The 25,031-nt window shown below is 46.2% G+C and overlaps 1 protein-coding gene across 3 annotated transcripts in view; it reads left to right on the forward strand.

The window, feature by feature from the left end:
* The first annotated feature begins 2,844 nt into the window (after positions 1-2,844).
* Positions 2,845-25,031, forward strand: part of AK5 (adenylate kinase 5) — a 220,621-nt gene continuing 198,434 nt past the window's right edge. The window contains exons 1-3 of one of the 3 annotated variants that reach the window (XM_078156725.1): positions 2,845-3,758; positions 13,044-13,230; positions 20,007-20,174. In XM_078156725.1, coding sequence (XP_078012851.1) covers positions 3,699-3,758; positions 13,044-13,230; positions 20,007-20,174 — 415 coding nt within the window. In that variant the 5' untranslated portion in view covers positions 2,845-3,698. The remainder of the gene's footprint in view (positions 3,759-13,043; positions 13,231-20,006; positions 20,175-25,031) is intronic. The other 2 variants (XM_020968537.2, XM_020968539.2) reach the window with 2 other exon arrangements.

The following is a 25,031-nucleotide window of genomic DNA, read 5'->3' on the forward strand; positions in this document are numbered from 1 at the left end:
TGAAACTTCACAATTGTTTTGATTTGCATTTCTCTTATTATTAGCAATTTGGAGCATTCTTTCATATGATTATGAATACTTTGAAATTCTTCTAGTACTTAAAAATTTATGCTTTCTCCCCCCCCCAGACATCCTTTGTACTTATTTGTATACATGTATCTCCCCAATAGAATGTAAGCTCTCTGAGGACAAGCAGCTTCTTCATTGTCTTTGGTCCCTGGTGCTTAGCAGATTTCTTTGTACAGAGTAGGTGCTTTAAAATGTTGTTAAATTGAACTAGAAAGTTGCAAAGAGCTATATTTAAGCTTGATATAAGGAAATCATTTGCTATCAATGAGAATGATCCACAAATGGAATGAGCTGCCTTGGGAAGTAATAGGTTGTCCCTCAACAATGGTAAACATCAAACAATGACCACTTGTAAGGTATGTTGTGGAGCATCAAGTGAGATAAGAATTGTAAAGTACTCAGCACCATCCCTGGCACATAGTAGGTGCTTACTAAAAATGTATTCCCTTCTCTTTTCCATGGATGGGTTGGACTCTGGAGAAAGGCAGCATAGTATGGGGAGAGGCAGCATTGTGGAGTGGATGGAGTCTGGAAGACCTGCATGGGTTCAAGACCTGCCTGAGACATTTCCTAGCTGTATGATCCTGAGCAAGGCTCTGACTTCTCTATGCCCGAGCTTCCTCATCTGAAAAATGGTGGAATTGGACTAGATGACCTCTAAATTCCCTTCCAGTTCCACGACTATGATCTATGATCCTATAAGCTGGCACCTGAGGAGGTTTGGTCCAGCTTTGGTCCAGTGGCCAAACGTCCAGGTTTTAAGCCTTTTCAAACTCTACTCAACTGGTTCCAAGAGGGGAAAAAAAAGTATTTTACATGGTCTATACTTGAAACCCTTATAGCATGGGAGGACATACTGGCATAGCCTTTGAGAGCCAGAAGACTTACATGGTGGGAATGCTTATTGAAAAGGGAAATATTCAATAGTATGCTGGTAAATGTTTAACAACCAGCTTTCAAAATAAAAAAAAAGTAAGTGCAACACACTTTTAAGTGTGTTATTAATGCTTGTTCCCTTCCCTTCTGCCAGAGATCTGAAGTTGGAAGCTACCTTGGAGGCCAACAGTTCAAATCCCCCTCATTTTGTAGATGAGAAAACCTAGGCCTATTAAGTTTAAGTGACTTGTCCAAGGTCCCACATGTAGTTAGTGTCAAAAGTGAAATGTGAACTCAGGTCCTCTGGATCCACAGCCAGGTGTCTTTCTGCTATGCCACCTAACACTGTCAGCCACCCCCCACCCCCATGCAGGTCGAAGGTAAGCTCCTTGAGAGGAGGAAAAGTTTACTTGTTTCTTCGTATCCCTTTGTGCCTAGTACAATGCCTGGTACATAGCAATCACTTAATAAAATGCCAGCCAAATCGTCTAATGGGAAACTATGTTCTCCACAATGGTTGATCTCTCCTAAAGTTAATCAGAGCAAGAGCTAGAGGCCAGAGACTGGACAAGGCCCATTCTCTGAGGCCTATTTACATCCCAATGGCCCAGAAACAGCACTTGCTCCATTTCAAACCATCAGCTGATTTGCAGATTCAGAAGGGTCCAGAAAGGTGCTTCCCGGCTAAGCCAGTTCCAGCTAATTAAATCCTTGCGGGCTCTCTCTTCCCAGGTAGAAAAGGCCGAGTTGTAATTAGGGAAGAGAGAATAGTTGCTGTTTCTGAGACAGAAATGGGGATGAGCAGGGGGAAGAAGCTTTAGGGCGGGTCTGGGCTGGAGTGGACACCCGCTGCAGGAGAGATAGCTGGGGGAGGGGCAGAGGAGGGGCTATTTTCGGATATCTGTCATTCACCACCCCACCCCCGTACACACGTTCACATCTACATATCTAACTCACCCTACTTCTGCATGTCTCCTCTCAGAGACCCAGGGAAAGCTCACTATAGGCCGATGAAAGCAAGTAATTTTCCTCACTGGAGGTGAACAGCTCAGGGTCACTGCAAGAGACTCCTTGAGATCCGGAAATGGGACCACCTCGCACTCCCAATCGGATTGTAGTCAGTCGCTCAGGGAAAATTGGACCACATTGCTCAGGCTTACCTACACCCCCACCCCCACCACCTCGCCCGCTGCTTGGGGGGGGGGGGAGGCTAGGTTCACACATCTTGACAGGCCTGATTGAGCCCTGTCTGCCCCTCACTCCCCTTTCACTCCTCCCAAATTCTTCCATTTTAAACCATTTCCAATGGCTCTCTCTGACGTCATTACGATTTCTCCGGACCAGGGGAGAGAGTTTTCTTCCCAATCCTGCGGATCAGGAATACAGGGCCTCTCTAGTGATAATGACTGGCTGTGAGAGCCGCAGATCCTTAAAAAATACAGGTCAAAAAAAGCTGCTTGGGAAGCCAGCCCGTGGGATCCGCTGGATTCCCTGTCCTAACCTCTCCTGGGAAACCCGAAAATCCCTTGAGGAAGAGCTAGTCAGTCCCAAGGACCCAGGGACCCCCCTTCGAAGCCGAGCATTGCTGAGCAGGGGCTGGGTCCAGAGCAGACTGGGGAGCTGCAGATTCTGGGGGCTCGGACTGGACGAGGGAGCGGGCGGGGCGCAGCATTTGACTTAGTTTCCTTTTTTGGCACGTGATTCTTCCAGGCCAGGTCCTGGGTCAAGACCTCCCCTGGGACTGCAGTGCCCAGAAAGGGTCCACCCTTTGGCAGCAGTTCCCCAGAGGAGGGGGCGCCTGAAGTCTTCCTTTCCTCCCCTCCTCTTCTTCCCCTCTCCGCCACCCCCGCACTCCGCCGGCAGCCAGTTTAGGGTTGTCTGCACAGCGTGACTGGCTTCCCGCAGCAGGCAGGAGTTTGGGGAGGCGGTGGCCACGACAGAGCGACCCGGGGACCCACCGCGGCTGAGGTGGCGAGCTGGGTGCTCCCTTTGTATCTAACATCCCTGTCTCTGACATTTGTCTCTGACAACACTGCCTCCGCTTCTTCCTCGCTTCACCTCTGCCCCGCTTCTCCCCAACGAGCGTAGCTGCCAAGGATTGGAGAAGCCACCGCAGCGCGGACACAGCTCTCCCGCAGTTCCCAGAGGCTCCAGCCTAGGGGACCTGGAGGGAGGGAGCGCAGAGCTTGGGGGCGGCTGGGGCAGTTAGGGAGAGACCACTGACTGAGCGCCTGCAGACCCAGGAGCGGGAGAGGGAGGAGAGGAGAAGAGGGAGGAGTGGAGAAAGAAGGGGTGGGAGGAGAGACGAGAGAGAGAAGAGAGGAGGGAGGTGAAGAGGGAGGAGTGCAGGGAAGGGAGAACCCGGCCCCAGGAAGCTCTAGAGAGAAATCGAGTGTGGATTTTCTGGTGAGATAGCGCGCTCCAGGGAGGAGGGAGAGAGAGAAGGGGAGAGGGAGAAAAGGAGAGAGAGGAAAGGAAAGGAGAGAGAGGAAAGGAAAAGAGAGAGAGAGAGAGAGAGAGAGAGAGAGAGAGAGAGAGAGAGAGAGAGAGAGAGAGAGAGAGAGAGAGAGAGAACGAGCGCGTTTTCTCCCCTCTGAGGCAGCGGCGGCGTGGACCTAGAGCACTAGCCTTGGTCCCTCTATCCTCCCATCCTCATCCCCATTCCCATCTTCATCCCGCCTTCCCCGCGGCAAAGCAGCCAAGCCCCCAGCAGGCATCCCGGGAGCTTCTGCTTGCTCCTCAGAAGAGGCGGCATGAACACCAACGAAGCCAAGGATTATCTGGCCCGGAGGGAGATCCCCCAGCTTTTTGAGGTAAGGAACTGGGACAGGGAGAAGAGAATCTATGGTGTGTATGACTCGTGTGTGTGTGTGTGTGTGTGTGTGTGTGTGTGTGTGTGTGTGTGTGTGTGTGTGTGTGTGTGTGTGTGTGTGTGTGTGTGTGGAGAGAGAGAGAGAGAGAGAGAGAGAGAGATAGCGCGCGCGCGCGCCCACGAGCTGGGCTGGGCAGTTTCCTAGCCCTGGTTCAGGTTCCTGGCTGGGAATGGGGGTCGTCCCCAGTTCCCACGGCAATGCTGGGAATGGCTTCCTAGAGGCATAACATCTTGCCATCCCCACCCCCCATGCCTGCCTCCAGCTCTGGACTGCTCAGCTCCTCTCCTTGCCCGAGGGGTGTGCTAGGAGCCTGCATTCTGCAGACCAAGTTTCATTTCCAGACCCAGGCTCTCCCCTGCCTGCCTTCCTCCTGTAGAAGCCCCATCCCCACCTCAAGTGGATCTGGTCACTATACAGCAGGCAGGAGCCTAGGCCATTTGTCTAGGCGAGGAGATGGGGAGGAAGGTGGGTCATTTCTTGGAACACACACACACACACACACACACACACACACACACACACACTGACTTTGGGCATATAAACTGGAGGGCTGGAAGTAGAGTTCTAGGCTGGCCAGGGAGAAATAGTCATTGCAGCAATAAGAGTGGGGAGATGTCCAGCAGGAAGCAGACGCCCACCTTGATAGATTTGCTGGGGGGCATGGGGGGGGAGATGGGGGGGGGTTGAGGCAGTGGAGACCGTGAAGGGGGAGAGGAGCCTCAGCTGCCCTCTCAATCTTCTGGTCCCTCTAGTGGCAGGGATGGGGGCTTCCCAGGTGACAGGCAGGCAGCTTGATCTCTCTCTCTCTCTCTCTCTCTCTCTCTCTCTCTCTCTCTCTCTCTCTCTCTCTCTCTCTCTCTCTCTCTCTCCTGTGCTTTTGGTGAATGAATGAACTCTTGAGCACTTAGCCTTCAGAGGCAGCTGATTTCCCCTGCTGGAGCTCCCTGCCTTCTGCAGTGCTTCCTTTCATTCAGTCTATCCAGAGAGAAGAGGGATTGGATTATTTTTCACTCCTGTTGCTCTATGTTCAACTCAAATAATAGCATTTTCAGTACCAGAGGTAAGAGAGGAAATATTGAGAGAGAGAAGAGAAAAGAGGTGAGAAGAGAGGCAGAAAGAGAGAAGGACACAGAGAGGGAGAGACAGAGACAGAGGGACTTGAATGAAGGTGAGCATTTGTCAGCTCCTGCTCAGTGAAGAGCGTTTCATTAAACACTTACCAAGAAAGCCAAAGGCACTCCTTGGTCTGGAGAAGTTTACATTCTGATGGGGGAGGGGGACAACATGTAAATTTACAACATGTAAACAACTGAGTCCATACAAGATACTTCCAGAATAGATGGAGGTGATCTGAAAGGGGAGGACATTGGTAGCTTCCATCACAGATGAGTTTGCTTCTCCTGGTGTGGGCATACACACACACACACACACACACACACACACACACACACACACACACCCCTTTTTCTCCATATTGGAAATAAAATCATTCTGAAGTTATACTGGTTGATCACTCCTAAACTCTGTGTGGTTTTGCTTGGGTGAAAATGGAAGGAAGCCTGTTGCATAGAACTGATGAGTGCTCAGCTGGAGTTGGAATTAGGGTTAGTCATCAAGGAGGGGTGACTAAGGCTGAGCTTCTGAAAGATGATTAATTGGTATAACAAGCTAACAGATATTTTTAAAAATTAAAATTGTGAAGACTACTTGGCTACTTGTAAATGAATAACTTCCTTAAATTCTCCCCAAATATTTAGAAAATGGGGCAGAAATGTGTAGAAAGTGGAACAACCCATCCTGATACTTGGAAGGGTCTTCGATCTCTGAGAAGAGAACTCTATCAGGCCTGAGAAAAGCCATGGTTTGGTAGCAAGGTCTAGGGAGTGGCCTGAGGCTCACAGGAGGCTTGCCCAGGGGTCCTACAAAGAGTGGATTTGAATGTGGGTCTGCTTGACTTCCCATGAGGCATGTAATCAATCAGTCAATCCACCCACAAATTAAGAATCTCCCAGATGCCAGAACTGTGCTGAGCATAAGGGATGCAAATATGAAGAAGGAAACACCACCATTCCACTGGGCAGCTAGGCTCGAAGCCTTAGAAATTAGCTCTTCCTTCTCCTTCACTCTCCTATAGCCAGAGTCACAGAATTTGGGAGCGAAAAGGAGGCTTTCAGAGCCATGTAGTCCAGCTCACACGTGAAAGGAATTTCTAACATACTGGGAGTGATTGGATACTGCTTGGAGACCTCCAGGCAGGGGAACCTACCACCCTGGGCCTGTTAAATCTACCTTCCTAGAATGTATCCTACCCAGTCCCTTCTCCACTCCAGAGGATGGTCACCACTCGAATTCAGAGTCTGGCCACCTCTTGCTGGGATTACAGCAACAACATTCTCACTGGTCTCCTTGCCTCCACTTTCTTCCTCTCCAGTCCATCTTCTACACAGCTGTGCTTTCTAAAGCACAAGTCTGATCATATCCCACTGAATCTTCAGTGGCTCCCCACAAATCATAGGGCTAGCCCTGGGAGGAACTTTAAAGGAAGGGTGGCACAATGCAAAGAGAGCCTGCTTCAAATCCTTGCTCTGCCACTGTCTGCCTGGGTGGCCATGGGTAAGTCACTGAATTTCCCTGGGTTTCCGTTTTCTCATCTATATCATGAGGGAGCTGGACTAGTTAAGCTCTAAGGGCCCTTAAGTTCTAACTCTCAGCTGCTGCCTGAGATCACTAGCACAAACCCCTCATTAAACACAGCAAGAAACTGAAGCCCCTAGGGGTTCAGTGACCTAGCCAAGTCCTACAGACAGTAGTCACAGAGCCAAGGTTGGAAGCCAGGTTCTGTCCATAGTACTGCCCTTGAATAATGTAAGCCAACCGATAGGATAGTCCATCAATGAACAAATGTTTGTTAAGGCCCTACTGTGTCCTGGGCCAATGGAATGATACTTGTCAAAAAAAAAAAAAGTGTTCAGCACCACCTTGCCTGGCACATAGGAGGTGCTGTGTGTAACTGTTTATTCTCTCCTGCCCTCAAGGAGTTTCTATTCTATCAGGAGAGATAATGTCTGCATATATAAGCACTTGCAGAATCTATTACAAGGTAATATGGGGGTGGTGCACCCTAGCCTGGGAGAGGACCAGCTTAGGAAAAGATTTTCCACAGCAGGTGACTGGTGAGCTGAGTCTGGAAGGGATGAGGCGTTCTGAGAGGGGGATGTGCATTGCAGGCAAAGGGGACCCCTAATGACGGGCAGGCACAGAGATGGGGGAGCCGGGAAAGGTCAGCCTGGCTGCACCACAGAGTGCTGGAGGGAGGGTGATTGTTGAACCCGGGCAGAAAGCTGGTTTAGGCTGGGCCGTCAAGGGTCCACTGCCAACAGCTACCAGGGATCCAGTACTTTTGGGGCGCAGAGCACTTTGCACAATTGTTTCTAAATGCACAACAGAGGAGCTGATGTTGCAGCTGGGGAAGGAGAGAGCCCCAGAGCCCTAGTGAGGAGTCTCCTATTGAGATCCAGGTGGGCTTAGGGATCTTTTTGATCAAGGGTTCTTTGCCTTGAGTCCTTGAGCTTTATCTATAACTTGCTTCCTTTCCAATACCACATATCTCATTTTATGCAGACGAAAACGTTCCTCTGAGATGAAGTTCTTTGGTTTTCCAGACTGCTGGGGGATACGTGAAGCAGCTGTGTGGAGGGTGGATGGGGGTGGGGAGTGGGGGTGGGGCCGAGGCAGGGAAACCAATCGGAAGGCGCAACAATCGCAGGCTTCTATTCTGGGTTGGGGAGGGGGGAGCGGTTGTTAATGCAGCCAACATTTTAGAAATGCGCTCTCCACTTCAGAAAACCGCATTTGGTTTTGATTTCGTCTGACAGTCAACAAGCATTTATTAAGCACCTTCTTCGTGCCGGGTACTATGCTAAGCACCTGAGATACAAAGAAGGGCAAAAGACAGTCCCTGCCCTCAAGGAGCTCACAGTCGAATCGGGAGACAATGTGTAAACAATTAGATACAAACAAGAGATCGATAGATATCGAGAGAGAGAGAGAGAGAGAGAGAGAGAGAGAGAAGAGAGAGAGAGAGAGAGAGAGAGAGACAGAGAGACAGAGAGACAGAGAGAGACAGAGAGAGAGACAGAGAGAGAGAGAGATCGATGGATAGGTGGATGGATAGATGGATAGGTAGAAAGATACGTACAAAGATAAATAGATACACACACATACACATGCATAATATATCCACATATATACATATACACATGTGCTTGTGTGTGTGTATACACATAGGATATGTTGGAAATAATCACCTGAGGACAGGCATTAGTATTCAGAGGTGTTGAGAGGCCTCTGACAGAAGACAGGGCTGTGCTGGGCCTTGAAGGAACCTGGGGGTTCCAGAGCTGAAGAGGGAGGGAGTATCAGGCATGAGGGATATCACTGAAATGTCTGGAGTCTGGAAACGGAGTGTCTTAGGCACAGAAAAGCCTGGAGGCTTGTGTCACTAGGTCCAAGAGTGTGTAGGGTTGAGCTAGGTATAAGAAGCCTGGAAAGGGAGGAGGCCAGGTTATCAAGGGCTTAGACCCCAAACTGAGAATTTTGTATTTGCTCCTGGGGGCCACAGGGTGCCTGGGTAGGGGTGGGGAGGTTATTTGGCAGGTGCTTTAGGAAGATCACTTTGGTGTCTGAATGGACTAGGGTAGAGAGAGAGACTAAGGCAGGCAGAGTTCCACCCCCCCCCCCAGCAGCCATTGCAATAGTCCAGGCATGTGGAGATAAGGGTCTTCACCAAGGTGGGGAGAAAAGGAGGCACGTTCTAGAGCTGCTGTAAGGTGAAATCAGAAGGCTTTGTCGACCTCTTGGCTGTGGGGAGGGGAGTGAACACGTGAGAGATTGTGAGGAGTCAAGAATGACTCCCAAGTGGGGAGTCTGAGGACCTGAGATGGTGGTGGTGCCTTTGACAGCGACAGAGGAGGCTGGAAGAGGGGAGACTTTGAGGGGAAAGATAATGAGTTCAGCTTTGGATATCTTGAGTGTGCAATGCCTGAAGGCAGCTGAAGGTGGAGGACTGGAGGCTAGGAGACGCTGGGGCTGGAGCCGTGAATCTGAGAGTTATCTGCATAGAGAGGATGCTTGGACCTTTGGAAGCTGATGAGCCTTAAGCACAGAGGAGCAGAGAGCTCAGGCCAGGGGTGGACCCCGAGGGCTAGAGGGCACAACCTGGAAGAAGATCTGGCCAAGGAGCCTGAGAGGAATGGTCACACAGGCAGGAGAAGTACCTGGACATGGCAGTAATGGACCACCAAGGAGAAGAGGGTCTGTGTCAAAGGGTGCAGAGAGCTTTGGAAGGATGAGGACTGAGGAAAGGCCTTGGATCGGCAACAAAGAAACCGTTAGTAACTTTGGGGAGGGTGAAGTGAGTCCCCGCAGCTTCATGGAAGCGCAAGACTGTTCAAGCATCTTCTCTAATTATTCAGGCAAATGCTTCACCCCAATTTTGCCTTCTATAGGCATCCTTCGTGGCTATGTTTGATAGGTCTCATTTGGAAATATCTTTGTGGTTTTAGAGCATCCCATCACAGATCTGGGGCTGCAGGATATCTTAGAATGTAGCTACCTAAGGAAGAATCTTTGTTTTACTGATGAGGAACCAGAGATGGAGACAGAGCATGCCTTGCCAAGATCCCAGGAGGCAGGATTTGAACTGAGACCTCTGACCCTCAGCTCAGCCCATTTTCCATACTGCGACAAGATGAAATGCTGTCTTTTCATTGCATTCTTCCTTGATTTTTATGTGATATTTTATCATTTAGAGAATCATGCTATTTGTCTTTGTGTGTATCTCATAGTGGAGATTTTGCAAATAATTTGAATAGTGTAGACCAGGGGTTCTTATCTGTTTCCGGACATAAGCCTATGGACCCCATGAAAGAATGATGTTTATAAAGGAATAAAAGAAAATACATAGGATTGCAATGGAAACCAAAGATATTGAAGCACAGTTATCTATATATATTTTGTTGTTGTTCAGTCATTTCAGTTGTGTCTGACTCTCATTTGGGGTTTTCTTGGCCAAGATACTGGAGTGATTTGCCATTTCCTTCTCTAGCTGATTTTAGAGATGAGGAAACTGAAGTAAACAACGTTAAACAATATATGCATTCATTTTAAAAAACAAGTTATCAGACCTTAAGTTAAGAACCCCTGGTGAAGATAAACAAGTGATTCAGATCTTCAATGGACCAAATCATATGTATGTGTATGTGTGCATGTGTATATATGTGTGTGTACACATACATATACGTGTGCACACATACATATATGTGCACACACACACACGTACATGTGCATGCACACATATGCAGCTTCTGATGTTCATAGCCAAAGCAGCTAATGGGGCTTTGTCCCAAGATGCTAACAGGTGGTGACTGGAGGTGGGGATCTATGGGCATCCGGAGTCCTGAAGTGTAACTTATCCTAAAGGCAGTCCTCACCTGGCACCGTTGTGTCAGGAGAATTGTTATCTTCCAGTCCTGACCATAGGTATCAGTCTCCTGGTGGTCTTTGTTAGATGAAGAGGCAGGGCTCAAACTAATGAGATCACGTGTCTTCTTCCCTCCACCCAATCCCCCCCTCCACTGCCCCATCATGATTTTCCTTTCCTAAAGAAGTTGGGCAATAGGCATTCATTCCACTGGCTTTTGTTGAGGGCCTCTTAACTACAAGAGACAAATTACTCTGTCATTGCATGTCCTTGACCATCTGGCTTGAGCCAGCTACTTTTCCAGGCTTTCCACAGACTTCCCCCTTTTCCTGATTCTATGATCTAGTCAAGCTGACTTCCTCCTTGCCCTGTGTGTCCCCTCATACCCTTCATACCTAGAAGGCACAACGTCCTCTTAGCTCCTCTCTCCCCTTTTAAAACTCAGCTTGAAGGAAAATTCTTCAGGATGACTTTCTTCATTCCCTACCCTTTCCCTCCCTAGCTGCTTCCTCTCCCCCTGAAATCACCAATGAATATGATGGTCACTTCTATGGGTCTGTGATGGGATCAATCCCTTTAGACGGTTTCATTGCTGTCATTGAGTCCTTAATGGCTAGGCCAAAGCCTTGCCCAGAATGGTCTCCGAATAGCTGATTGCCAAAATGAAGGAAGGAAGAAATGTGGCTGCTGCCGCCATGTTAAAAGACCTTCATTTTCACCCATCTCAGGAAGCAGCCTGCTTCAGGTTCATTCCAAAACTCTGGCCTGGCACGCAGTGGCTGCTTCATGAATGCTTGTCAGTTGGTCAGTCTATTGAGTGAGGAAAGGAAGTCCAGGCTCTGCCTTTGAGGAATCTTTGAGTTTCAAGTGTGTTCGGGACTGTGGACTCTAGTGTGGTGTGGATGGGTGTGCCCCACTAACACCCTTCTGAACAATCAAGTTGCAACATTATCCATCGATAAGCATTAATTAAGCAAATCCTCTAAGCCGTCTGCTCCATAAAACTTGACTTTAGGCGAAACAACATTACAAGGGGCTGTTGTTGCCATACAGAAAAAGCAATGGTATAAATATTAGACATGGGTCATTAGTTGAATAAGGAAGATTTGTTGTGATTTGTTAGTGCCAGTTATTAGTGTGACTTTGGGCAAATCATGTTTGACTCCGAGCCAGCGCCCTTTCCACCAGGCAGTGACCTCTGGGGGCAGCCAAAGTCCTAGGATGACAGGAAAGGGCCTCCCTTAGATGACCTTTCCTTTTACCAGGGATGAAACTGAAGCTGAAAGAGATCGAAGGGACTTGCTCACTGTCACAAAACCAGGATTCAAACCCTGGCCATCTGACTCCAAATGCTGTCCTCTTCCCCATACTGTGTCCTACTGAACAACAGTGATGATGCAAAGGGCTATTAGTCCCAATGTAAACCTATTCAGTTCCATGGAATGCCCAAATGATATGTATTTTACCCTAATAAGAGCTAACATGTATACAGTGCTTCAAGGAATTTGACAAATACTATCTCATTTGAGCCTCCCAACAACCCTGGGAGGGAGGTACTATTACTGTCCCCATTGTACAGGTGAGGAAACTGAGGCAGACAGAAGTGACTTGCCCAGGGTCGCTTGCTCATTATGTTTCTAAAGCAGGATTTTAATTCATGTCTTCAGGACTCCACATTCAGTGGTCTAACCACCTTACCACCTAGCTTTCCCACAACACAATCATATGCCACAACAGTGGTCTTGATACTTGTAGTAACACCTCCCATGAGGAGGGTCAGCCCTTGATGTCAGTCATAAGCCAACATGGTGAAGTGGGCAGAGTGCTGAGCACAAGGGAGACCCAAGTCTGAGGCCTCTCAGGTCCTTCTCGGCTGGGTATCCCTGGGCAGGTCGTCCATTTGTCCCTGGCTCTTGCCAGGTTCAGAGGTACCAATTCATGGGAGGTTCCTTTCACACTCAGGAGCACTCTATGCAGGTCCATTATGATTGACAGTGACTCAAGTTTGCTGCAGGAGTTGATTGAGGCCACAGTTCTCAGGACAGGTCGGTCCGTTCTCTGCTCTACCTGGGTCTGTCACACAGACACCTGGATTATTGGAGGGGGTGTGGAGGAGCATGGAACCGTCAGTCTAGAACCAAAAGTCACCCCCAAAGTGAGTGAGTCCAAAGCGCCTCTTCTGTTGATGAAGGTCCCATGCGAGTTCCAGGTCCATTCTCCTCCCGTGCTACCCACATCTCTCTGCCACAAATTAAACCACAATGACCATTTCTGAGGTCCAGCTTTGGTGTTTGGAGCCAGGTCTCTTGTCAAATTGAAAAACTCTTGTAAGTTATTATACTATCTTCACACAAGGGCTTCATAGGCTGAAACTGTCAGCACCCAAACTGTCTATAGATAAAATACTGGATTGAGAAATGTTTCATCCAGGAACTGGGTGAACCTAATGACTTAGCTTAGATTGCCCATCTTTTCATTTTGACACCCAGCAACAACCCCAGCTAAAAACTGAAACCCCAGCTAAATAACCAGCAGCTCTGAGAGCTGTATATTCAATCACAGAACTTTATAAAGCTCTTACTGTGTGCTGGGTAGGCATTGTACAAAGCCCTGCGCATACAAAGACAAAAAGAAATAGCCCCTCCCCTCGAGAAGCTTCCATTCTATTGGAGCATCTATCTAACGACTGAAATGAAGGTGGCTGCTGATAGATAAGCCTGGTCTGTTCTGTCCTTGCTTTGCAGAGTCTGTTAAATGGACTGATGTGTTACAAGCCTGAAGACCCAGTAGAATATCTCGAGAGCTGCTTACAAAAAGTCAAGGAACTGGGAGGACCAGAGAAAGTGAAATGGGACACTTTCGTGGGCCAAGAGAAAAGGACGTTACCTCCCCTCAATGGTGGACAGTCCCGAAGGTCATTTTTAAGAAACGGTAAGGTATATGGAAACTCCTGGGCAGTCTTATGCCCAGAATGTCCCTTTCAAACAGTTGGGCTGCATCTCTTGGCTGTGATGTGATTAATTTGATTTTGTAATCCAGGCTGGACAATTTGGAGCAGATTCTTTTATTTTCTGATATTTCTACAGGAAAACCAAATAGCTGGACTTTATAAAAAAAAATTAAGAGCAGGCAACTCTGATTAAATTTTATATTACTAAGGCTTTATTACTTTATAAAACCATAGCACATGGGCAAACTGTCCATTACTCTCAATGTTTCAAATAAGACCTTTCTAACCAAATGAATTACATATTCTTAATCATTATGAATGGATCCATCCTCAAATGGCTCTTTGATGATCTCATCAGGCAACCACAGTAGAGGTGGATAGAGATCACCCACCTGGCCATGCCTGTCCATTCTGTGACTCTTGTCTGTGAGCTTCCCTAAGGTCACCTCTCCCTAAAGTGCTGGGGGCCTCCCTTATGACATCACCAGGAGAGCAATGGATGGGAGGTGGGGGAAGGCAGCTCTTGGTCATCCCTCAGGATGGCTCAACCCATCTCCTCTTTCTAGCCTGCTTCTTGTTACTTCTCTGGTATAATTCCTTGTTTGAAATGTGCTGCAGCCTCCTGTGTCCTCTAATAATAGCAATTACATAACAATTCACAACATTTCATAAAACTGAGCCATGATTTATGCTTATTAATATAAATGGCAAATTTAGAGTTTGTACTGATATAAACGCACAAAGGCATAAGAACCTTCATTCATTCATTTCCATAAGCATTTGTTAAGCATCCTTATCCAGGTATTGTTGGTCAGACCCATGGATGACCCATGGATGTGGGGATGCTTCATTAGAAATACTGTCTCCTCACTGCTGAGGGACCCTGGGAAAGTCACTTCTTTCCTCTGGGTTTCATTTTCCTCATCTTTAAAAGGAGAGGGGTTGTTCTTTTCAGAAGACAGAATATTTCTTTCACCTTAAATGTCCATTTGCTGATCAAAAGCCTCTAGGCTTCCTAGAGTACCTGTGAAAAATTTCCAATATTCCAGAAATTTTCAAATATCACCACTGGCTGTACCAGTAGTACTTGTCATTAAAGAGCTTGTAGCTGAATAGATAATGTAATTATGCAAAAGTACCCTTGAGAAATAGGAAGTTAGAATAGAAAGTATGAGACTGATTTCCCATTGCTCTATTGCCACAGTTTACATATCCAAGTAAATTCTCATTCAATTTAACAAACTTTTATTAAGCACCTACTGTATGCAGGGATAAAACCATGAGTCTAGACTGTGTGTGTATGTGTGTGTGTGTGTGTGTGTGTGTGTAAACAAGGCATTGTGGCAGGCACTGGGAAGACCCACACAAAAGTGGCTAAGTCGCTGTCCTCCAGGAGCCCACAAGCTGTATATCACCAAATCTTTGATATTTCTTCCGCTCTCTTGACGTAGACACTCATTCCTATGGCATGATTCATTTGAGTTCACTTCAAATGAATTCAATTCAATCTGACAAACATTTATCAAGCCTGTTCTGTGCCAGGCACCATATTTCCAGCAGCAGAGGTCTTCTATCCATGCAATCTCATTCTCCTCCAGCTTGGTCAAGCTCTTCTGTCGATCCTCCACTGGGGGCACTCTCAGTGGAATGAATGATGCGGAAGCCGTGCCCAGTTGCCCTAGCTCAGGCTCTGTCCTGGGATGTGGTCTGTGTTTCTACAGGGCTATGGAAAGGCTTTGGAAACCCAAGGCCCTGGGTTAAGTAATGCAGATCAGTTTTCCCCATGTATTCAGGGCCATTTTAATTCTTAGACTTTTTACTACTCACAAAGATGGATAGGCTGGCTTTGGGTTCGAAAAGAAGGCAGCCCCAAGTTTTATTCATAGACCAGAGAAAATTCTAATTCACCTAGAAACAGACAATTACAAATGGCCCCCAACAAAGGTGGAGGAAGGGAAGCCAATGGACTGAATTCAGCCTCAGTCTAAATTGAGCCTTGTGGAAGCCCCCGAAGTGCTTGGTGATTACCTGAGGGCCCCGAGCAAGTCCCTGCTTAGGGGCCCTACTTAGCAAGAAGTGAACCAGGAAGTGTCACTGTTGTAGTAGTGAGAAGGCCTGCAGTTTCCAAAAGGACCTAATGGGCTTCCTGGAGAGCACGTTTAACACTCACTCATAAACTCTAGTTCAGGGTTTAAGAGGTGAAGTCACTTACACACACAACCGGGTTCTAGTCTCTTCAGTGTGTCTCAAAATTCTTGAAACAACTAAATTGAACACGTTTCCTGTTAGATCAAAGGCAGCTTTTAAATTGTAGATCAGGGAGCAGCAAAGGGAAACCTCGACCACCACAAGGGCCTTCTTAAAGGCTCCTCTGCTTGCCTTGATCAGGAGGACATTGGAGGAAGTGAGCAAGGAGAATTATTGGAAAATCAGGGTCAGGTTCATGGTGGAAAAAAATTGCCAGTTACTTCCTAGCCTCTTCTAACTCTTAACACTCAGCTCAGTTGGCCCCAAGATGCTCTAATTAATGAACCACTTTTGCCTTTTCCCATAATTGTCACTACAGAACTCTGCAGGATTGGGCTAATTAGCTGTCACAATGGCTTTTATATCTGGAAAATATGCCACCAGACACATAGGGAGCAACTCACCATCTGTCTTTTAAGAAGAAAATCTAGTTTGTGTTTTGTTAACTTCAGTATAAGTTTGTTATCCCAATGTTCCAATGGATTGTGCACTTGTTTAAGATCATCTTCCCTCCAGTGGTGCAGATTGCACCCCATTTGTGCATGTCCGTTGAGTGAGACTCTTCTTCAGGTCCTACCAGGAGTTTGTAGTCCCATGTTCTGGAGAAAGGGGTTGACCTTAAGACTGTTGAACATTGGAAATTAAAATTAAATGAATCACACTGCTGTCTAGCAAAGTCTTCTCCTTGTTTGCAGAATTTAAGTTATTCCTGAATTTCATGCCCAGATGTTGCCAGAATTGTTTTCAAGGAGGATTAACAAATGAAATAATTTTGTACAATAACACATTTCTACCACCCAATCAAATGATGGTTTCATGGGCCTCATAATCATGTGAGACTCAATCTGGAAGGAAAGAGAATGCTTAAAGCAAAGCCTAGAAGGTGATTCGGATTTGTTTGTATCCAATTGTTCCCACCTTCACCCACATCCTGATGAACATGGATGCCACGTTAACTGGTATTACAGACTACAGCTCCTGAGTTGTGGCCAGGACTTTGCCCACGCACCAGGCTCTGGGTGGGAAAAAGTACCTAGACTCCATCTCACCTTGAAAGTGAATTTGAAGTCAAAGTACGTCGTGACCTAGTGGTGGTGGAATCTCCATCTGGCAAGGCTGCTCCTACCAGATGGCACAGCTTGCTGCCAGCCCAAATTGGTCTTAATGCATCTCAAGATAAGAGTCCACTGTTTGGATGACAATCCTTGCTTTTCCTCTCAGCTCAGGATGGGAGGTGGGGGGCTTCCTGAAGTCCAGGCCAGTGTGGCAGAGGTTGAGACCTTCAGGCATGATACCAACACCATGCTTGCTGTCCAAGGACCAGACTGGTTGAAGGTAGGCAGACAGGCAGGTCACTGGATGATTGCCTTGGGGGGGGGGGTCTATCTCTGTGGTCCTGAGGCAGATTTAAAAAATCACATTAACATTTCTCAAATAAAAAATATGATAGACCAGGGCCAAGTCATTAGTTAGCTGTTAGCTTAGGTAAGCACCTCACTATTTTGTACTTGGTTCATCTTGGATGCTAAGGCATAGGGAGGCAGAGCTGCTCACCACTAGTAACTCCTGGCCCAGAAAGCAGGATCACCTGAGTGTCCAGCCGTCAGCTCCAACTCACCAGGTCCAATACCAGAGTAGCTCGCCTCCTGACTAACCTGTCTCCATCAGGGGCACCAGCCTTCTCCTAGTCACAGACCAGTCACTGACATAGAAGTTTAAGGCAGGAACCCCAGGGACCCACAGAGCTCTCTCATCTTTCCCTGCCCTCAACTTTAGTCTCTGCCCTAAACCTCCTCTCCTCTTACTACAACCACTCACCCACTTCACTGTCTATCCCAGGGTGGGGAACCTAAGGCTTTGAGACCACATGTGGCCCCCTAGGTCCCCAAGTGTGGCCCTTTGACTGAATCCAAACTTTACAGAACGGATCCTTTCATTAAGATAGACTCTATCGCAAAAGCATTTCTTAAGCTGTTGTTTGGGAAGCACTACGTAGGCACCAGGTGGCAATACCTGGATATACTAGACACAATCCTTTTCCTGAAGGGACTCAATCTTGATAGGGCAGAGAAGATGGTCAGAAATACTTATCATTCAACACAGAACACTACTGGAGGTGTGTGGTGTACCAAATGGAAGACCTACTCATCATTTCTTACGGAACAGTAGTGTTCCATTACATTCATATACCACAACTTGCTCAGCCATTCCCCAATTAATGGGCATCCCCTCAATTTGCAATTCTTGGCCACCACAAAAAGAGTTGCTATGAATATTTTTGTATATGTGGTTCCTTTTCCCATTTTTATGATCTCTTCGGGATACAGCCCTAGACGTGGTATTGCTGGGTCAAAGGGTCTGCACAGTTTTATAGCCCTTCAGGCACAGTTCCAAATTGCTCTCAGTTCACAACTCTACCAACAATGCATTAGTGTCCCAGTTTTCCCACATCTTCTCCAACATATAACATTTTCCTTTTCTGTTATATTAGTCAATCTGATAGATATGAGGTGGATACTTCAGAGTTGTTTTAATTTGCATTTCTCTAATCAATAGTGATTTAGAGCATTTTTTTCATATGACTATAGATAGCTTCAATTTCTTCATCTGAAAACTTCCTGTTCATATCCTTTGATCATTTATCAATTGGGGAATGACTTGCATTCTTATAAATTTGACTTCATTGTCTATATATTTGAGAAATGAGGCCTTTATCAGAAACACTAGCTGTAAAAATTGCTTCCCAGCTTTCTGCTTCCCTTCTAATCTTGGTTACTTTGGCTTTGTTTGGAACCAGGACCCAGCATAATGTCCAGCACATAGAAAGTCCTTAATAAATAATTATAGTATTTAATTTGAGCTCCTAGAGGGAGGGGCTACATCTCATCTCCCATCTCCTCTGGGGCAGGGCAACATACATAATGAGCACTTGACTGTTTATCAAATGAATCAATGGGCACTATCATATACATTAAATCCAAGCATAATTAAATATAATTATATATAGAATTATAATATAATTAAATCCAAAATAATCCAAATCCAAAGTAATATAAAGAATATATGAATTAAGTGGTAAAGATTGGAATCCTGCTATTTTCCTGTCCAGAGCTGGGATTTCCTCAGCCTGGGGCATTCCCTCTCTCAAGGAACCCCCAAGAATACTGAACAATTATCCCAGCATGAAAATTCTTTCCCACCCTCGGGCCACTCTTGCCTTGATTCTCAGCATCAGTGTGGGAGGTACTATATGGAGCACAGTGTCAGGCATACAGTCAGCCCTTAATAGATGCTGATTGCCTGATGCCTACCACATAAGCAGAGCTTCCCCCAGTGCCTTTATAAATATGTGAAGTCTCTTAAGTGAGTTTCCCTGAGGCATAAAAATTAGGCTTTTAGATTCTTTTAAGGTAAGCAATTAACCAAGCAATCAATTAATCCAAAGATCTGTAACTAGCCATTTTGACCCTTAAGGCAAACAGAATGAAATACCAATCAGCATAACTTTTAAAGACAAAAACAACTGTTGGGGTGGGGGCCATGTGTGGAAGCCACTGAGCCAGGAGCAGGGCTGGGCTCGGCTCTGAGGTGTCCACTCTCCCCGTAGCTTTCTATTTCACCTAATTAGTGAGTACAAGTGATAACAGTGCCCTGGGATTCAATTCAATTCAATAAACATTTATTAAGTGCCTACTATGTTCCAGGCACTGTGCTAAGTTGTGGGGTCACAAAAAGAGGCAAAAGACGGCCCTGCCCCCAAGGAGTTCAAAATCTAATGTGGGGAAGGGGGAGGGGAACAACAGACAAACAAATCTGTACAAAGCCAGCTCTATACAGAACAAACAGGAAATAAGTAACTGAGGGAAGGCACTGGAATTTAGAGGAGCTGGGGAGGCTTCCTGTAGGAGGTGGCATTTTGTGGTTTGTCCTTCATTCTCAAAGATGACCGTGATGTCAGGGATGTGATGCCATGACTTGCAAGTGAATTGAATGTAAGTGAAGGAAGGCTGTGCAGTCACCAGCCTCACTCTCTCCTCTGGAGCCATCTGGGTCCAGTGACCAGATGTCCTTCCGGATGACTGGAGATGGCCCTGATGCAGTGGGTGACCTTGGCCTTTTTAAGCTGAGGTCTTTAACAGGTCTCAATATTGCCTCATTGACTAAGGCAATGCCCATTCAGTGATTAAGGTTTAATAAGAAATGAGACAAAGAATGGCCTCTTTTACCTAGTAAAATGGAGGGGAGGCGAGGGGGAGGGGAGGGGAGGGGAGGGGAGGGGAGAGGAGGAGATTTTCATTGGGACTTTAATCCAGAGAAGGCAGTAGTTGGAGCACAGGAGGGAGGAGGGAAGGCATGGGGACAGCCTGACAGAATGCCCCATGATAAAACCTATGGTGTCCCCTCGTTTTAGCTGAGCTTATTCAGATCTTCTCCAGCTTCTTGCCTCATGTGAGAAATGCGCAAACCTCCACCTCCTTTCCCGTTTCAAGGTAATCTTACTTTTTTGCAGTGATGCCTGAAAATGCCAACTTTCCTTACCGGCGATATGATCGGCTCCCACCAATCCATCAATTCTCCATAGAAAGTGACACTGACCTTTCAGAAACAGCCGAGCTCATTGAGGAGTATGAGGTTTTTGACCCGACCCGACCACGACCCAAAATCATCCTGGTCATAGGTAAGAGCGTGGGTTCTCTAGCAATGGCATTGCAGAATTGCTAACCTTATTACCTGAATTTCAATAAAAGCTCCAACAATTCACTTTGTTAGACATTACAAGTGTGTTTTGGGAAAGGGATAAAAAGTACAATATAATCAATCTTCCACCTTAGAAGTACACAAAAAAAAATCAACCAAAAGCCTACAGGCAAAGGGGGCACGCCTGCAAAGCCAGCACCAGAGCAGCAAAGAGGACGCAGAGATTCAGCAAGGCTCAGGGTATCTGGAGGCAACAAGAGCTGAATGCTGGTCCAAGGGAATCCCAGGAGCTTGGAAGCCCTGGGAAGAAGCAGCAAACAATGTAACATGGCCGAGCTCAGATGAGGACAGACCAGGTCTGGGGAAACCCCTAGCACTCTGTCCAGAGATGCCAGAGAGGGCCCTCAAAATGGGGGGAGGGGCTAATGGGAGGAGGTGGAGGGTAGCACACCTAAAAACATGGCAGGGGCAGACTTTGACCTGCAAACAAAGCCACAAAACCTGGAAAGATAAGTAACAAAAGAAAATAACAACCAATATAAAAACATTATTTCAAATCTAGAGATTCTCCTCCCAAAAGGAGCAAATAATGCTCTTAATAACATCGAGCAGAGATTCAGAGGAAAAATGGGTGTACCACAAGGACCACATTAATATCTAGAAGAAATAAAGCAAGGTATTTTAAAACATGGAAGAAACTGCTGGAGGAAAGAATTGGAAGGAGAATAACTAGTTTAGAAGAACAAGTGGGAAACCTTACCCAAGAAATGGAATCCCTGAAAATGAAAATAGACCAAAAAGAAATCTAGGTCTCTATACAACAACAAGGAATATTTGAACAAAATCAAACCCTTGGAGGGAAAATGTAAAATGGCTGATATCAAAAATGACTAACTGGAAAACAGTGCCAAGGAGAGATTATTTAAGAATCGATGGACTCTATGAAAACTATGACTTAAAAAAAAAACCTGGACACTATATCTGAAGAAATTATAAATGAAAACTGCTCAGATTTGTTGGAACCATAGGGCCAAGCAAAGATAGAAAGAACCCACCAATCCCCCTTCTGAAAGGACCCAGAAGGAAGTGTCCCAGGAATGTCTCAGCAAAAAGCCAAAACTCACATCAAAGAAAAATAAGCGCTGCAAGCCTCTGGAAGGAACCACGGTCAGGATCAAGTCAACAAGCATTTGTTGAGTACCTACTGTGTGCCAGGCAGTGTGATAAGCATTGGGGCTACAAAGAAAGACAAAAACAGCCCCTGCCCTCAAGGAGCTCACAATCAAATAGAGGAGACAATATGCAAATAGCTATGTACATAAGAGAGATGCTCAGGATAAAATGGAGATGATCGGCAGGAGGAGGCAAGAGAATTCAGTGGGATCAGGAGAGGCTTCTTGGAGAAGGTGGGATTTTAGTTGGGATTTAAAGGAAAGCAGGAGGCCAAGATGAGGAGAGGGGAGAGGTCCAGGCACAAGAGACAGCCAGGGAAAATGCCCAGAGCTCAGAGATGGTGTGTAGTCTGAGGAGCAGGCAGGAGGGCAGCATCACTGGATGGAAGAGAACCTGCAGGGGACTGAGGTGTGAGAAGACTGGAAAGGGTAGAGGGGCTCAGGTGGTGAAGGCTCTAAGTTAAACAGAGGATTTTATATTGGATCCTGGAGGTAACAGGGAGCCATGAGGAGTGCTGAATGGAGGAAAGGGGAGCCGCATGTTCAGAGTTATGGTTCTCTATCTATTTATCATCTATCTCTATCTGTCATCTATCCACCTATCTACGTCTATCTACTTCTCCCATATATGGCTAGTTAGCAGGCTATCACCACGACTTTATGAGTAGGACATTGTGGGATGAGAGACTGGAAAGTGACCTCCTAGGAAGCATTATGAAATTCATAAGAACTGCTAATGTACAATGAACCATGAACTTTGGTTGTTGAAAGTGATGTTTTGTTTGATGGCTAAACCTTTTAGAACCAAAAGACACACAAAAGATGACTCATGAAAAGCTAGTTTCATAGGTCAAGTCTAACTGAGAGTTATTTCTCTATTTCCACCATGGATAAAAGGACCACAAAACCTTTCCAATGAGTCACCTTTTACCTGGTGAAACATCTCCTTGACTTAGTGCCATCATTTAATGCCCAGATAAAGGCTGTCTGCAGTGTCTGCCCATGGGCTGCAAGCTGATTGGGACCTTGTTACCACCTTGGGAAAATGGAGTTGATTCTCTGTGAAAATGATCTCATTTTTAGTTATACAGATGATCTCTATAGCATGAACACTGGGTCATTTTTTATTTGCTATGAATTTATGGGTTATTCTAGTTTATGTGCATATGAATTTATGTTTCGTCCCATGGAATGTAAACTCCTTGGGGGGGGTGTCTTTGTATTCCCCATGTTGGGAATACACAGTGTTGGGTCAAGATAGGAGCTTCATAACCCTTGTTGAATGAATGAATAAGTGTGATTAATAATAGTTCAAGAAATGAAAATTAACAAAAAGAAAGCAATCGTTGTGAAACCAAAACTCTGGGAGGGCAGGCATTGTTCATTTGGGTCTTTGTACCCTGCCCGCCTAGTGTGGGGCTGTTCAAGTAGTAACTGCCTCATCTAGGTGCACTGAAGTTAACTGGTTGGCTTGGAGTGCAAAAATAAAAAAGCCATTTTCATGACTTGGCCAAAGCTTCTTGGTTTTGTTTTACAGACAAATCAATTTGCCCCAAAGACAAACAAGCAAGACTAGACTCTTGTCTGCCAGAGGCACTGTAGCCTCTAATGTGTCACAAGACCTGCTCCAAAGAAATTCAAGACCATTACTGTCCCGGGGGAGGGGGGGGGTTCAGTGGCTGATCCCATCATGGTTTTAGAGTTACCCACAAACACTGCAAGTATCAAGACCACATTTCACTTTGCCTACTTCCAAAAATGGTTTTGCTCAGTTAAAGAAAGAATGGGCACAAATGGAATGGTATCTGAATGAAGAGGCCTTTTTCTGGGATTTATCGCCTCTCTCACCCTGGTGTGAGAGTCAAATGAGAGAATCTTTGTAAAGAGCTTAGTAGGGCCTGGCACATAGCAGGTCTGAATAAATGCTTGTTCCTTACCTGCCTTGTGCCACTGAATTCAAACAAGGCACATGGTTAAGCCTCGTCTTCTTGGTTTAGGATGCATGTACATTCAATTCCTTTTGATCGATGACCATGCACACAACTCTACCATGTACAAGGCACCATACTAGGCAGACAGTCCTCAGCCTTCTGAAGCTGATTCTATTTATGGCGAAATTAATGAAGACAATCTTCCAAGGAACTACTGAGAAGTACCAGAGACAGACACAGAAATGAGAAAGGAGTAGGGTTCACTTTGTTGCCACTTAGTCTAAGTGGTTATTGGGGTACGAAGGGAGAGGGAAGGTGAAATTGCTTTCTGAAGGTATTGTAAACTCATTCACCCTCTCAAAAACCATTATCAGTTACGTGTGTGTGTGTGTGTATGTGTGTGTATGTGTACACACCAGTGTGTAGAGGAGTAGGGGGATGTTTCCTTTATTTCAATAAAATGTAGCCCGTTCTCAGTGTGGCAGGCTGAGAGGTTGAGAGGTTGTGACCCCTCAAAGACTGAATTACAGGATGGGTCGTCTGGAATGAATTCACTGACTCAAGCATTCTTTAAGTCAAGGTGGCAAAGTTTATTGTTACACTTTTCAGCGGGCAAGGATTCTTAAAGGATCCTGCAACCTTAGAAAGGTACAGTTTAAGTTTATATAGGACAAAATACAATAAAACGTGTGCCAAATGTGCTAACTAGGGGATTCAGGGTGGGATTAGGGAGTGGTTAAGGAGTGATCAATTCTTAAAAGAACATGCACTTCTTGTACCAACTGCGCAAGCGTTTTACCCAGAGTTGATTAGGAAAAGCCCACAAGGCGGGCCACATGGAGGTGTGGTTTTAGGCCTGCTACATCACTAAGTTAACTAGAGTTCAGGGGTAACTGAGAGTTGTCCAGTCTGCCACCAATCAATGTCTTGTTAGACAAGATAGATGTAGGGAGTATACATATGTCTTAAGTCTAGAATACAGTTAATGAAGAGGCCAGGATGTAGATAATAAGGTAGGGCGGTAGGATAGTATAGCAGTGGGTAAGAATGTCTTTATGACCCAGTGCAAAGCCAGTTTAAACTAATAAATCCTTCAGGTGCTGTTTGGAACTGCACCAGGGAGAGAGATAAGGGTCTTGCTGGGGCCCACTCATGAGTAATTGCTAAGCACAGGGTCCTTGGGCTGGGGAGAAACTGTCAGGGACAGTGTTTCTGAGGCTAGGGAGAAATTGGGGTCCAAGTACAAGCACCCAAGCACAAGCACCCAAGTACCCCGTCACCAGGTTCTGGAGATCATGGACCTAGTTAGCCTGGAGTCTTTCTTCCCCACAGATAAGAGTTGCGGCCCCACAGAGGTGCTGGGATTTGCTGAAGATCATTTTCAGCATTCTTTTTTCTTTTGGTCTTGTTTTTGCTTTGAAACAGTAACTGCTACTTCCTTTGGGAGATGGCTCTGACTCCTTGGTGACTTGAATATGTAGACAGTGTCTCACTCCATGGATTTGTCAATAATCTTACTTTCTGTGGGTAATGAGAGGGATGACCTAGCCTCCTAGATGGTGGAGGGCATTGGAACAGAGCAGGACAACCTCTTATTGCCTCAAAGGAAGATGAAACAGAACAGGCAAAGGAGTTAATGGAATTCCCGTTCTGGGTTGTCGGGGGACATCTGAAGTCACCCAGTCTGACCCAGATCTGAACAAATATGTTCTCCACAATATCCCTGAACTGTTG

The sequence above is a fragment of the Phascolarctos cinereus genome, unplaced genomic scaffold, assembly GCF_003287225.1.
Source record: "Phascolarctos cinereus isolate Bilbo 61053 unplaced genomic scaffold, phaCin_HiC Scaffold_5;HRSCAF=322, whole genome shotgun sequence".
In the NCBI taxonomy this organism is placed as follows: Eukaryota; Metazoa; Chordata; class Mammalia; order Diprotodontia; family Phascolarctidae; genus Phascolarctos; species Phascolarctos cinereus.